The sequence below is a fragment of the Nilaparvata lugens genome, chromosome 1 (assembly GCF_014356525.2).
Source record: "Nilaparvata lugens isolate BPH chromosome 1, ASM1435652v1, whole genome shotgun sequence".
Lineage (NCBI taxonomy): Eukaryota > Metazoa > Arthropoda > Insecta > Hemiptera > Delphacidae > Nilaparvata > Nilaparvata lugens.
Window position 1 is genome coordinate 20,768,422 of NC_052504.1, and position 13,042 is coordinate 20,781,463.

The 13,042-nt window shown below is 34.0% G+C and overlaps 1 protein-coding gene and 1 long non-coding RNA gene across 2 annotated transcripts; both read left to right on the top strand.

Annotated features, from left to right (window-relative positions):
• Positions 1–791: 791 nt before the first annotated feature.
• LOC120350760 lies at positions 792–2,570 on the top strand. Its single transcript, XM_039425795.1, has 2 exons — positions 792–1,087; positions 2,225–2,570. The coding sequence occupies exons 1-2, from the start codon at positions 792–794 to the stop codon at positions 2,382–2,384; spliced, it is 456 nt and encodes a 151-aa protein (XP_039281729.1). The 3' UTR covers positions 2,385–2,570.
• A 7,786-nt stretch (positions 2,571–10,356) lies between these two features.
• Positions 10,357–12,547, top strand: LOC111046210. The gene is made up of 3 exons (XR_005570556.1): positions 10,357–10,682; positions 11,172–11,248; positions 12,519–12,547. It is a non-coding gene; the product is annotated as an uncharacterized LOC111046210 (long non-coding RNA).
• Positions 12,548–13,042: the final 495 nt, after the last annotated feature.

Here is a 13,042-nt window from a genome sequence, read left to right on the forward strand (position 1 = left end):
TAAGATTTGTAGAGTGAGATCATATAACTGATCTCCTGTTAAATTTTTACAAGGAGATAAGCCTACAACATAACAGAGAGGATACCATGAATGTTTGTATAGTTGTTGCTAAATTGCATGAATTTTCATTTGATTGAACAGCTAAACCTTCGAATTTTCTACCTTTATAATATGTTATTTCGGGCTTGACATAGATTTAGTCAATCCACAATATTACTTTTGTGTATAGCTGGAAGCCATATTTCAGCCCCATTTAAGTCCTTGGGGAACGAAAATACTGATACCTTAGATAATCTATCATAATTGCTTCTAAAGCCTGGTACACAGCATATATAAGGCATGATTAACTGCACTGCACATAATCACCGATGCATTACCCACATGAGCTAACGCTTGGAACTGAGCGAGTCGATGCTATTTTAGTTCATACGGAGCTCAAAAATTCAATTGGGGTAGTATCAATTATTAAATGGAGGTTTCAACGTATCTATTTCAGTGGGGGAATACGGGAATCCCCGGGACACAGTCCGACAAGTCTTGTGACCTACCATTACCCAAAGTGGTAGGGGAAGAGCACGGCCAGTTCATCTAGAGTGTCCTTGCTTGAATGGTTCTGATGGCGTGATGACAATTTTCACCTAACACGGTTCTCCCATTTATGCTAATGTGGAGGATAATCTAAGTAGTGTTTTTTGTAATTAGTATTGTATCCTAATTCAGTAGTGGAGGAAGTAGTGTGTTTAGTTCGGTTCAGAGGTCACATGTAATAATTATTTTCTATACAGTACCTAATGGCATTAAGGGAGATTCCCGGGGTACGTCGTGGTGCGACACTTTTCACTTGCAACGATGGTTTCTATTACCAGTATATTAGCATATCAAGGGTGAAAACACATTACCGTTGCTACTTAAACACGTGGGTTGAACATAGAAGTAAAAACATTACAAATAATGAAAATTTCCCTTGCCATAATCACAGCCCAGATCCTCTGCTAGAAGCTAAGCATGTGCTACGAGAAGCAATATTTCAGCGGGCCGAACGTGAATCAACACAGCTGAAAAGGATTTTTGACGAGGAGTGCAATAAGTAAGTTTATCAATAAAATTCAATACTTTAATTAACTATATATTTAATAATCAAACGGGACCTACAATGCAAATAATGTTTGCCTAAAGTTAATAAATCTATGAACGGAAATTTCAAAAATTGTATTGTTCCAAAGTATTTGAATCAATTACCACTCCATATTTAATCAGCGAATAGCCTGAATTTGTTTTCAATACAACTCAAAAATTGGATTTTCTCATTCCAGGATCTGAAATTATCAACTTGTGACTTATTATGATATGAATAAATTTGTAATTTCTTCTATTATTTTGTTTTGTTACATAGAGTCATGACTATTGTATTAGTTTCAGAATAATATTATTTCTAAAACTTGGATTTTACAGTTGGGTTCTGGGTACTCATAAGCGTTAAGTTAGTTTTCGGTTATGTTTGGCTTTCAACCTGTTTCTCATGGAATCTATTATTTTTTATTGAGTGTAATCAATGTGTTAATAGTTAATACTGTATTTCACTAGGTTATCCCGGGTCGCACGAACGTGCGACTTTATTAAACTCTTCTTTTTCTTCGCTTCTTCTTCTGTTTCTTCTTCTTTTTCCTCTTTTTATTTTTCTTCTTCTTCTTCTTCTCCTTCTTCTTCTTCTCTCTTCTTCTTCTTCTTCTTCTCTTCTTCTTCTTCTTCTTTCTTCTTCTTCTCTTCTTCTTCTTCTTCTCTTCTTCTTCTCCTTCTCCTTCTTCTTCTCCTCTTCTTCTTCTTCTTCTTCTTCTTCTTCTTCTTCTTCTTCTTCTTCTTCTTCTTCTTCTTCTTCTCCTTCTCCTTCTTCTTCTCCTTCTCCTTCTTCTTCTCCTTCCTCTTCTCCTTCTCCACACAATGGGTGTTTACATTTAAAATATTCGAGTTACAAACCCTAAGTCACCCCCTTATGAGGGGTTGAAATTCAGTTGTGCGTAAAAAGGTAGAGTATTTGACCAATAATTTATCTTGAAAGTTACAGTATTATATCTACAACTGTCTCCAACTTATTGGAGGGTTCCCATACATATGACTCACTCTGTATAATGTAAACATTAAGGAACGTTTATAGTTTAAAATCTATTCAATACAACTAAGAAACTCAAGGGTCCACCAACTCTACCATAAAATCTTTCAATTTCAGAGTTTCCAGTGAAGTAGCCCAAAGTTTGGCCTTTGGAACAATCGAATCATCGATGCGGAAATGTAGAAAATTGAATTTTCCGAGACTTCCAACTTCTGCCATCGATTTTGCTGATATGTTGAAGGCAGAGGAGTGGGCTAGATTCTCAGAAACAGAATAGAAAGATCTATTGTTGTTGAACTGAAGTTTTTACACTCAACACTATAATGGCTGCAACAATCGTGGGGAGATGCGTAAAATAATGAAAAGATTCATGAGATTGAAGAGAATAAGGTGCTCTATAGGCTCATGATTGGCACAGATTTTTTCATTCAATCGTGGAAAAGTTATAAGGCCAAAAAGATGAAAAAATCTGAGCCGAAGGGTTTCTTCAAAAATGTGACTCCTTCAAGAGCTCAAATCTAGAAAACTATGAGATATATGGAAGAATGTTAAGGATGAAACTTTAATTTTGTAATTGACAAAAATTTCCGAGAGACGGATTTGTTTAAGATATATGCAAAAAAAAAAAACAGAATATGGAACTTTTAAATAACCCCCACCCACTTAACACAGGGGGTAGGAGTGAGGACTTTTGTAATGTTTACCTACTTACTATCCTTAAAAGTGTTGTGGGGTCAAAAATTGTATTCCAAACGTTTCCTTCTATAATCTTTCGTTGACTGGACTAGTATTGAATTACACTAATGTGTTATAGTTTGCATCGTCTGTTGTTTTATGATGTAACGAGTTTTTTTTTGTGGGGGGGGGAGTAGGCAGGGAATCGACCTTCACTAGATTAGTTTGTATTTTTGAATGCTGAAAACTCTGTTATATACAGATCATTTTCAAACAAATTTCCCCTTATGATTGCATAGGCTACATTCACTTTTCAGGTGTTGGATTGCATAAATGCATAGTGGAAAGTTCTATTCTTGTAGCAATTCATTTTCGGAAAATTATGCCATACTAAAAATTCTACTGTGAACGGATATGGGTATACTAGATACTCTTATGAGAGACTACATTGAGTCCATAAGTCATCTTGACTGAGACTCTGAGTCAGTAATGTTATATGACAATATTATATTTATTTGTTTGAAAATGTTTATTTTTTATTTTATAACAAAGTTATATAATTTTTTGTAACTTTTGTGATATAAAATTGTTTTATAACAGTTAAATAGTAAAGGAGGCTCAATCAAAACACTGATTCTTCAAAATTTATAGTATTTTTTTCTTTTTTGCCTCCTTTCAATCCTGATTCCTGAGGTATGGAAGTATTGCAGCATTTCAAACTATTATTGGGTGATTGAAAATGTTATATTCATTATTTAAGTTTCATCCAATACAAATACTTGGTTCAACAATCAAATAATCAAGTTGAACAACTCTTAACGGGAGAAAATAATGGTTTTCGGCATAATATTATGCCTGTTATTTCAATAACCATCAAAGTTACTAACCTCTTACTAGTTTTATTGGATTTATCAGAAAGTTTTACATAAGATCCAATCATTTATATACCGAAATAAGCTACCAAAAAATATACGAGCTTAGTGTGCCGCAATCTGTTATCCGTCCCAGTGTGAAAGAGTGAACAGGACCGAGTGCGAGGGAATGAGTAGCAGACGAAGCAGACGATGACGTAGTAATCAGTGGATCCTCAGTTAGCCAGTTCCGGACTTAGCCATTTCTGTCGACTGCTGTTGAAAAGAGGGAGAGTCAGTGAATTCTCAGTCAACGAATTCCGGTCGATGCATAAACAACCACTTCCACAGTTAGTCAATGCCGATCAGCGCAGTTAAGTTTCATATGGCAGATTTAACATTGAGTCAGCGAGTTCCGAGTTAGCCAATTGTAGCGACCCGATTGGAATGTCAACATACAATACGATAAACAATATAAAACTTAAATTTCGTATTAGGTGGATAAAACTATTCTTTTAGACTCAGTATGAGAAGCAGAAGGTGATATAATTGAAAAAATCAAATATCCCTAATTCCAGGTGCTAAAAATTTTATTGTCTAGGCCTACTAGGAGTGGATGCGTTTGTAATCGTGTTATTATGGTTCACTGCAGTTATCCTACAAAACTTGTCCTGCACACTCGCACAAGCGCCAATTACAGAGCGGAGGTGCTCAATTAATTAAATTATTAATTAATTAATTCACACCTAATTTACTAAATTATTTATAATCCTTCTCTGTGAAGTTTTCTATCCGATGCTGACGTCACAATGAGGTGATATGACTATAACTAGACTAAGTTGAAAAACTATCAAATATTGATTAAAAAATAATCGATTATTCCTCCAGAAATTAATCGATACTAATATCAATTTATTGATATCGATAGTAAGGCTTGTTTCACACTCATTCGGTTTGTTTCGTTTTCAGTTTGTTTTCGGCAAATTCCGATAAGTGTGAAACGGTAATTCGGTTTGAATTCGGTACCGAAAAGAAGCCGCATAGAACCGAACGCCCACTTGACTCCATTAAATTCCATCAGGTTTCAATTCGTTGCTAGCTAGAGGCTACTTTCACACACTTTCGGTTCGGTTCAGTTCGTTTTCGGCGAATCCGATAATTGTGGAACAATGATTCGGTACCGAATAGCAACTACTGCATAGCACCGAACGCCCCCTCGACACGAATAGGTTACACCATCATATTCGAATTCGTTGCTACGGAAACAGAAAAAAGTCAAAATCATATGGTCAATTCATTTCTGTTAGCTCTCAGGAACATTTTTTTCTCAATGAATAGTTTGCTGAAAAAATATGAAAGATATAAATTAAAACTCAGGGAGAATTTTTTTCCATTTTTCCACGAATATCACATGATTTCATCAATGGAGAGAAGAGATAAAGTTTATATAACATGTATCAAAACAAGGAACAAATTTTCAATTTAAAAAAATAATCTCTCTGAACTTCCAAAATTAACATAATCAAAAAGAAACTATTCAAATAATTCACAATTTTTGATTAACTTTAAAATGTTTTTGTTCAAGAAATAACATCTTACAATTTAACACCAGCTGTTATATTTAAATATACCAGCATGAACTGTGAAAATCCAAACACAGCTGTGCTTGAGAAGAAAATACCTAATTAGAACCTTACGAATTAAAACCTGACATGTATGAAAGCCTCATTCGTTTTCGGTAATGAACCGAACCGAACACGAACTGAACCGAACCGAATGAAACCAAATGCATGTGAAGCTAGCCAACGGGTCGCCGGAATTCAGCTAAATTCATCAGATACCAGTATCAGCTGTTTGGGTGGCAAGGCTGAGATCTGGCAACCTTTTTCTCCTATAGTGAGGTGCACGTTATAATGACAGTATTTTGATTAACTTTGATGTTGCTATCCTTGTCTATCATTCGACAAAGCAGGTAGTACTATCCTTTACTAGCTCTGCAACGATGCCAAATCTGTTTTTGACACTGTAGAAATATAATTATTCAAGGCAGAGAACTGGTAACGCTGTTATCTTTATTCACTGCCATTATAACGTGGACATCACTATATCTTCCTACACTACCACTATAACGTGGACCTCACTATGTTATTTGTGCCATGTAAAAAGCAATGGTTGGATAGGCGTTGGATTCTTATACCAGTTATAGAATAGTCACGGCCCATTGTACATTCACACTGAAAGTCGATGAAGCCAACATTCTATGACATATCGCCAAATGGTGACGTCAGCATCGGAAAGAAAACTTTTCTGTAGAATTTGTTGACATTGTTTTCCACTGCAGATTGTGTCTATTCCAGCGGGAGTTTACCATTTTAATGAATAATAATCTACATCCTTCTGAAATAGACATAATATGAAAGTTTTCTATCCGATGATGACGTCACGATTTGGCGATATGGCAGTAGATGTTGGCTTCAGAGGCTATATAGACTTCCCAGCGTGTCTATTCTATAACTGGTCTAAGGTTTGATTGATAGTTTCCATTGAGCGTCTTCAGGGATACACTGCTCCAATGACTCGAGTGACTCGAGCTAGGTGACCCGCGTTTCATGGGAGCTTTTGACAGTTCATCACCCGGTCGCCATCTTTGATTTTTCTAGCCCGGGTCAGGAATCGTGACCCGACCAAATAGTACGGGCTACGAAGTTCTAGCTCGAGTCACCCGGAATCGGAGCGCTCCTATTGGTTGAAAGTTTCGCGTCGTCTGCTCTGGTCTGCAGTCAAGTAAACAACACAACTAAATGCAAATATGGAGGATTATTACGAATACAAACATGAGTTTGTTTTTGAAGGCATATTTTATAAAATAATTGGAAAGGAGGAAATTCACACATTATTGGCTGGTAAGTTTATTAATTGCATTTTTGACAATATTATTAGTTTAGTATAACTATTATATTAAAATATATTTGTGCTCATGACGTGATCTACGGTATCCAAAACTGTTACAGTAGGCTTTTTAGTGTTCATCAAGGAAATTGTGAATAATAAAATAAATAATATAATATTTTGTTAATATTATTCTGTGTGGTCATGAAAGTTATTGATCCATTTAAATAGCATTGAAATATTTACTTTTGATTTTGGCTACTTCTTAGATTTTCATAGCTGTTTAACCTCAATACCTATTCGTATTTTGTTTATGGCATAATTTATTAAAAAATAAATAGAATTTCATTATCAAATTTCAGAATACTTAATCGGCTAAACATAAACTTAAACCTAATAAACTTCACTCATTTTCATTTCATTAAAAAGTTTGTTATTCTATGGAATAGGCCTATGCATTATAAAGATTATAAAAATTATCTCTTGCTTTCTATAAGAATAATTTTATTTGCTATGCAGGTCCTCTGCATTTCATAAAGATTGATTTTAATTTAAATTAATAGCTCAAGTACTGAAACTTTATGATTTTTGTTTTACAGGCAGCTTGGACTTCTTCCAGTCCTATCTGAAACAAAACTATGGCCACATCGAGATGGCTGGTTTAGCAGCAGGTAAGGCGCTTTCATGCAATCCTCTTATAATATAATTTCTATCACATACCGTAATAACGATTAGTGATAGTAGTCACATTGGTATAAATAATTTTACCATATTCTGCTGCTATTTTTTGTAGATACTGTGATAATTTATGCCAAGCTAAAAACTTGGAGCTTTTACATTAGAGTTGTCATTAAAAGTTTTCAACAAATTATGGCAATATGTTAAAATTACAGCAAAATTGCTTCCTCAACTTGTGAATATCCCTCTATCTAACATGATTTTTGTTTTCCATACATTCTAAACACTGAGAAAGTTGCCAACAAAATTTTCCTTCATTACAAGTCCATGCAGACTATGCTTTCTTAGCGAAAATTTTGACAGCTCTTGTTGCTCTACATTGTTTGAGAACAGCAAATTTTTAAAGATAATCAACAACTTTTTTATAGAAGAATCTGTGAAAACTTTGGTGTATAATATGCAGCTTTAAACCCATTGCATTTTGAAAACTTAAACCAAGCTACTCCACAATTGAAAGAAGTCTGTCTTTTCGTCAATACTAAAGAAGATACAGAGAAAAACATAGAAGACTTACAGTATAGAGAAATCTCTAAAACTGTGAGACGAATAAAATGTTTAGGAAAATTTGTAACCTTTAATTTTTCCTAGGATAGTCAGTATTTGATTAACATTGGTGTTGCTATCCTTTTGCCAGATTTTTTACAATGTTGAAATATGATCAATAATTGTTAATTATTAACAAAATTTTCAATCTAATTATGCAAGTGTATTATTTATTGAAAAGTAAATTCACTTGATGAGTACAATAAATTGATTGTTCTAAAGAAGAATGAACAGTTACATAAGATATACTGGTATCAGCTATAAAAGGCAGAGAATCGGCAACGTTGTTCTTCTATATTACTCTACTGCCAATATAACGTGACCTCACTATAGACGCGTTTCTTCTATGTTATATGTGATTATAACATAATTTGAGCTACTCTTCCGGTGTAATTTAATCAAGCTTCTGTAAGATTTTGTAGCCAAGCTTGAAGTTTCCTTCAAAAGACAACTTCAAAAAAGTGGCAATGATACAGCCTGTTTGAGAGTGATTTATAACATATTGAAAATTAAGAACTACAATGTATTTTGCAAGCACCACTGTATATAGACTGCACTACTTGTAATTATAACATAATGCTTAGTAGACCTACCTTATGGAAGTCAATCATGTTCACTACTTAATGGTGTTTTAATATCATTGTTTTCTTTATGTTACAGAAGTCACCACAGAGGGTCATGTGTGGACTACTGATGCAACAAAAGTGAAATTTATTTGGGATTAAAAGTTAACAGACCGTTGTGCAACCCGGTGATAATCTTGTATTAAGGAAGTTCTTATGTAGCAAGCACAAGTTATGAAGTTGGTAAAGGCTATTATTATTAATTACATCAGATGACTTTTGTTGCTGCAAGGGTGTCGACCATGTTCATCTACTGAAGCTGCAATGACATCCACTATCTCATAGAATGTTCTATGAGCAGTACTTTGAGAAAAATTATATCTGTCATCAGCAGCTAAGAATGTCTCTGGTTTGCTCAACATCCAAACTGTAAAAAGTATTTTCTCCTCAAGAGGTATTTTTATATTTGCAGGCTGATTAATTCTCCTTCCTATAACTTCTAAGAGCACCTAAAAATGTTGATGTAAATCTTTGTAAAATTGGAATTTAATAAAAAAAAAACAAACAATCCACCAATTTTCGATTTGAAATACACCATGTTTGGTTTTTCGTATGGCCTATATCTTACAGTACCTCTATTATACGCTCATATGGCCCGCTGATAAGTAGACCCACGCTAATCCACGAAAAGCAACCCACGCTGTGGGATGTTTTGTAAACCATTGCTATAGAATTATTCATAATCAATCAGCTGACAAGTGGATTATTCATTGCATGTATTACACAGATGTCTGGAGAAGCTTAGCAATGGTTTACAAAACATCCCACGGCGTGGGTTGCTTTTCATGGATTAGCGTGGGTCTACGTTGTGGCGGGCCTATAGTTGGGTCTAGTCATCTATGACCATCCTATAACTGAAGACGTGATCGATCTATCCAGGAATGCCTGGTCATTGGAAATAAATGATAATAATTTGAAATAGTCTACAGCACTGATTCCATCATAAAAAATGATATAGTCAATTTCGAATAAAATAACAAACCAGTTACTTGAGATGAGTAACAACTTGAGAGAAATGGTGCAACAACAGAAACTAGTCTCTCAAAATGTTTTTATAAAAATTTGGTTTAGAAAATGTAATGTTGGCTCTATTTCTAAACTCATTTTGGTTCTTTTAAAATGTCGAAAGTAAATAAGTTTTTCTTTCATTTTTATACAATTTAAAAGCAGCCAAAATATATTTCTAGGGAGAATGGTATTATTTTCATTCAATGAAAACTAGTCCAGTGGTCTCTTTGATGATGCCAAAAAATATGGTCCCATAATATATAATGATTATTAAACAAGAATCCAAAATCTACACCGCGACCCACTTGGTATGTTCTCAGTAGGTGACCTGAATAGAATAATGCTACATTAACCATGTTTACAAAATTTCAGTGGAAAGATTCTGATGATAATAGTATGGAATCTTTTATCTGCATGGTTTGCTAAGACATTCTAAAATGGCTTTTAAACTCACTCATATTATAAAGTGATATTATAATTTCAAAATAACCCAAGTTGTGAGGTCTCATATTATTACATTCCTGTTGGAATAATTCATTGAAAACCCTTAAAGGATTTCCCAATTCCTCCACAACAACCGCAGCAACTGGCCCTACAATGTTTGGTGCATCATAATAATTATTATTATTGTTATTCTGTTCCTTATCCAATTCTCCTAGAATAAACTCATTTATTACAGCATGAGCCATGTTTGTTTTGCAAAACAACTTACTTTTAGTGTCACACCAGTGTATGTGTGTGTGTTTTATTCAAATATTCGCGCCATCCGAATATTCAAAAGTACGCGCCAAACAGCATCGACCAGTCGATGTCTGGTTGTCGTTCCATGGGATCACTAGTCTGCCCCGGGTCAGCCGCCATTTTGTTCGGCTCTGGGTCACTCGAGTCACTGACTCAAAAGTATCCCTGAAGATAACCAATGACTCGAGTGACTCGAGCTAGGTGACCCGCGTTTCATGGGAGCTTTTGACAGTTCATCACCCGGTCGCCATCTTTGATTTTTCTAGCCCGGGTCAGGAATCGTGACCCGACCAAATAGTACGGGCTACGAAGTTCTAGCTCGAGTCACCCGGAATCGGAGCGCTCCTATTGGTTGAAAGTTTCGCGTCGTCTGCTCGGTCTGCAGTCAAGTAGACAACACAAGTAAATGCAAATATGGAGGATTATTACGAATACAAACATGAGTTTGTTTTGAAGGCATATTTTATAAAATAATCGGAAAGGAGGAAATTTACACATTATTGGCTGGTAAGTTTATTAATTGCATTTTTGACAATATTATTAGTTTAGTATAACTATTATATTAAAATATATTTGTGCTCATGACGTGATCTACGGTATCCAAAACTGTTACAGTAGGCTTTTTAGTGTTTATCAAGGAAATTGTGAATAATAAAATAAATAATATAATATTATTCTGTGTGGTCATAAAAGTTATTGATCCATTTAAATAGCATTGAAATATTTACTTTTGATTTTGGCTACTTCTGTTTCTTCTTAGATTTTTATAGCTGTTTAACCTCAATACCTATTCGTATTTTGTTTATGGCATAATTTATTAAAAAATAAATAGAATTTCATTATCAAATTTTAGAATACTTAATCGGCTAAACATAAACTTGAACCTAATAAACTTCACTCATTTTCATTTCATTAAAAAGTTTGTTATTCTATGGTATAGGCCTAATTTAAATTTAATAGCTCAAGTACTGAAACTTCATGATTTTTGTTTTACAGGCAGCTTGGACTTCTTCAGTCCTATCTGAATCTGAAACAAAACTATGGCCACATCGAGATGGCTGGTTTAGCAGCAGGTAAGGCGCTTTCATGCAATCCTCTTATAATATAATTTCTATCACATACTGTAATAACGATTAGTGATAGTAGTCACATTGGTATAAATAATTTTACCATATTCTGCTGCTATTTTTTGTAGATACTGTGATGATTTACACCAAGCTAAAAACTTGGAGCTTTTACATTAGAGTTGTCATTCAAAGTTTTAAACAAATTATGGCAATATGTTAAAATTACAGCGAAATTGCTTCCTCAACTTGTAAAAATCCCTCTATCTAACATGATTTTTGTTTTCCATACATTGTAAACACTGAGAAAGTTGCCAACAAAATTTTCCTTCATTACAAGTCCATGCAGACTATGCTTTCTTAGCGAAAATTTTGACAGCTCTTGTTGCTCTAGATTGTTTGAGAACAGCAAATTTTTAAAGATAATCAACAACTTTTTTATAGAAGAATCTGTGAAAACTTTGGTGTATAATATGCAGCTTTAAACCCATTGCATTTTGAAAACTTAAACCAAGCTACTCCACAATTGAAAGAAGTCTGTCTTTTCGTCAATACTAAAGAAGATACAGAGAAAAACATAGAAGACTTACAGTATAGAGAAATCTCTAAAACTGTGAGACGAATAAAATGTTTAGGAAAATTTGTAACCTTTAATTTTTCCTAGGATAGTCAGTATTTGATTAACATTGGTGTTGCTATCCTTTTGCCAGATTTTTTACAATGTTGAAATATGATCAATAATTGTTAATTATTAACAAAATTTTCAATCTAATTATGCAAGTGTATTATTTATTGAAAAGTAAATTCACTTGATGAGTACAATAAATTGATTGTTCTAAAGAAGAATGAACAATTACATAAGATATACTGGTATCAGCTATAAAAGGCAGAGAATCGGCAACGTTGTTCTTCTATATTACTCTACTGCCAATATAACGTGACCTCACTATAGACGCGTTTCTTCTAAGTTATATGTGATTATAACATAATTTGAGCTACTCTTCCGGTGTAATTTAATCAAGCTTCTGTAAGATTTTGTAGCCAAGCTCGAAGTTTCCTTCAAAAGACAACTTCAAATAAGTGGCACTGATACAGCCTGTTTGAGAGTGATTTATAACATATTGAAAATTAAGAACTACAATGTATTTTGCAAACACCACTGTATATAGACTGCACTACTTGTAATTATAACATAATGCTTAGTAGACCTACCTTATGGAAGTCAATCATGTTCACTACTTAATGATGTTTTAATATCATTGTTTTCTTTATGTTACAGAAGTCACCACAGAGGGTCATGTGTGGACTAATGTTGCAACAAAAGTGAAATTTATTTGGGATTAAAAGTTAACAGACCGTTGTGCAACCTGGTGATAATCTTGTATTAAAGGAAGTTCTTATGTAGCAAGCACAAGTTATGAATTTGGTAAAGGCTATTATTATTAATTACATCAGATAACTTTGGTTGCTGCAAGAGTGTCGACCATGTTCATCTACTGAAGCTGCAATGACATCCACTATCTCATAGAATGTTCTATAAGCAGTACTTTAGAAAAATTATATCTGTCATCAGCAGCTAAGAATGTCTCTGGTTTGCTCAACATCCAAACTGTAAAAAGTATTTTCTCCTCAAGAGGTATTTTTATATTTGCAGGCTGATTAATTCTCCTTCCTATAACTTCTAAGAGCACCTAAAAATGTTGATGTTAATCTTTAAAAATTGGAATTTAATAAAAAAACAAACAATCCACCAATTTTTGATTTGAAATACACCATGTTTGGTTTTTCGTATGGCCTATATCT

What these genes read in the sequence shown, in the direction of transcription:
- LOC120350760 (XM_039425795.1), top strand. Translation starts at nt 792, where the DNA reads ATGGCATTAAGGGAGATTCCCGGGGTACGTCGTGGTGCGACACTTTTC. An exon ending in TTTGACGAGGAGTGCAATAA is followed by an intron (nt 1,088 to 2,224) that starts GTAAGTTTATCA and finishes TTTCAATTTCAG; the next exon opens with AGTTTCCAGTGAAGTAGCCC.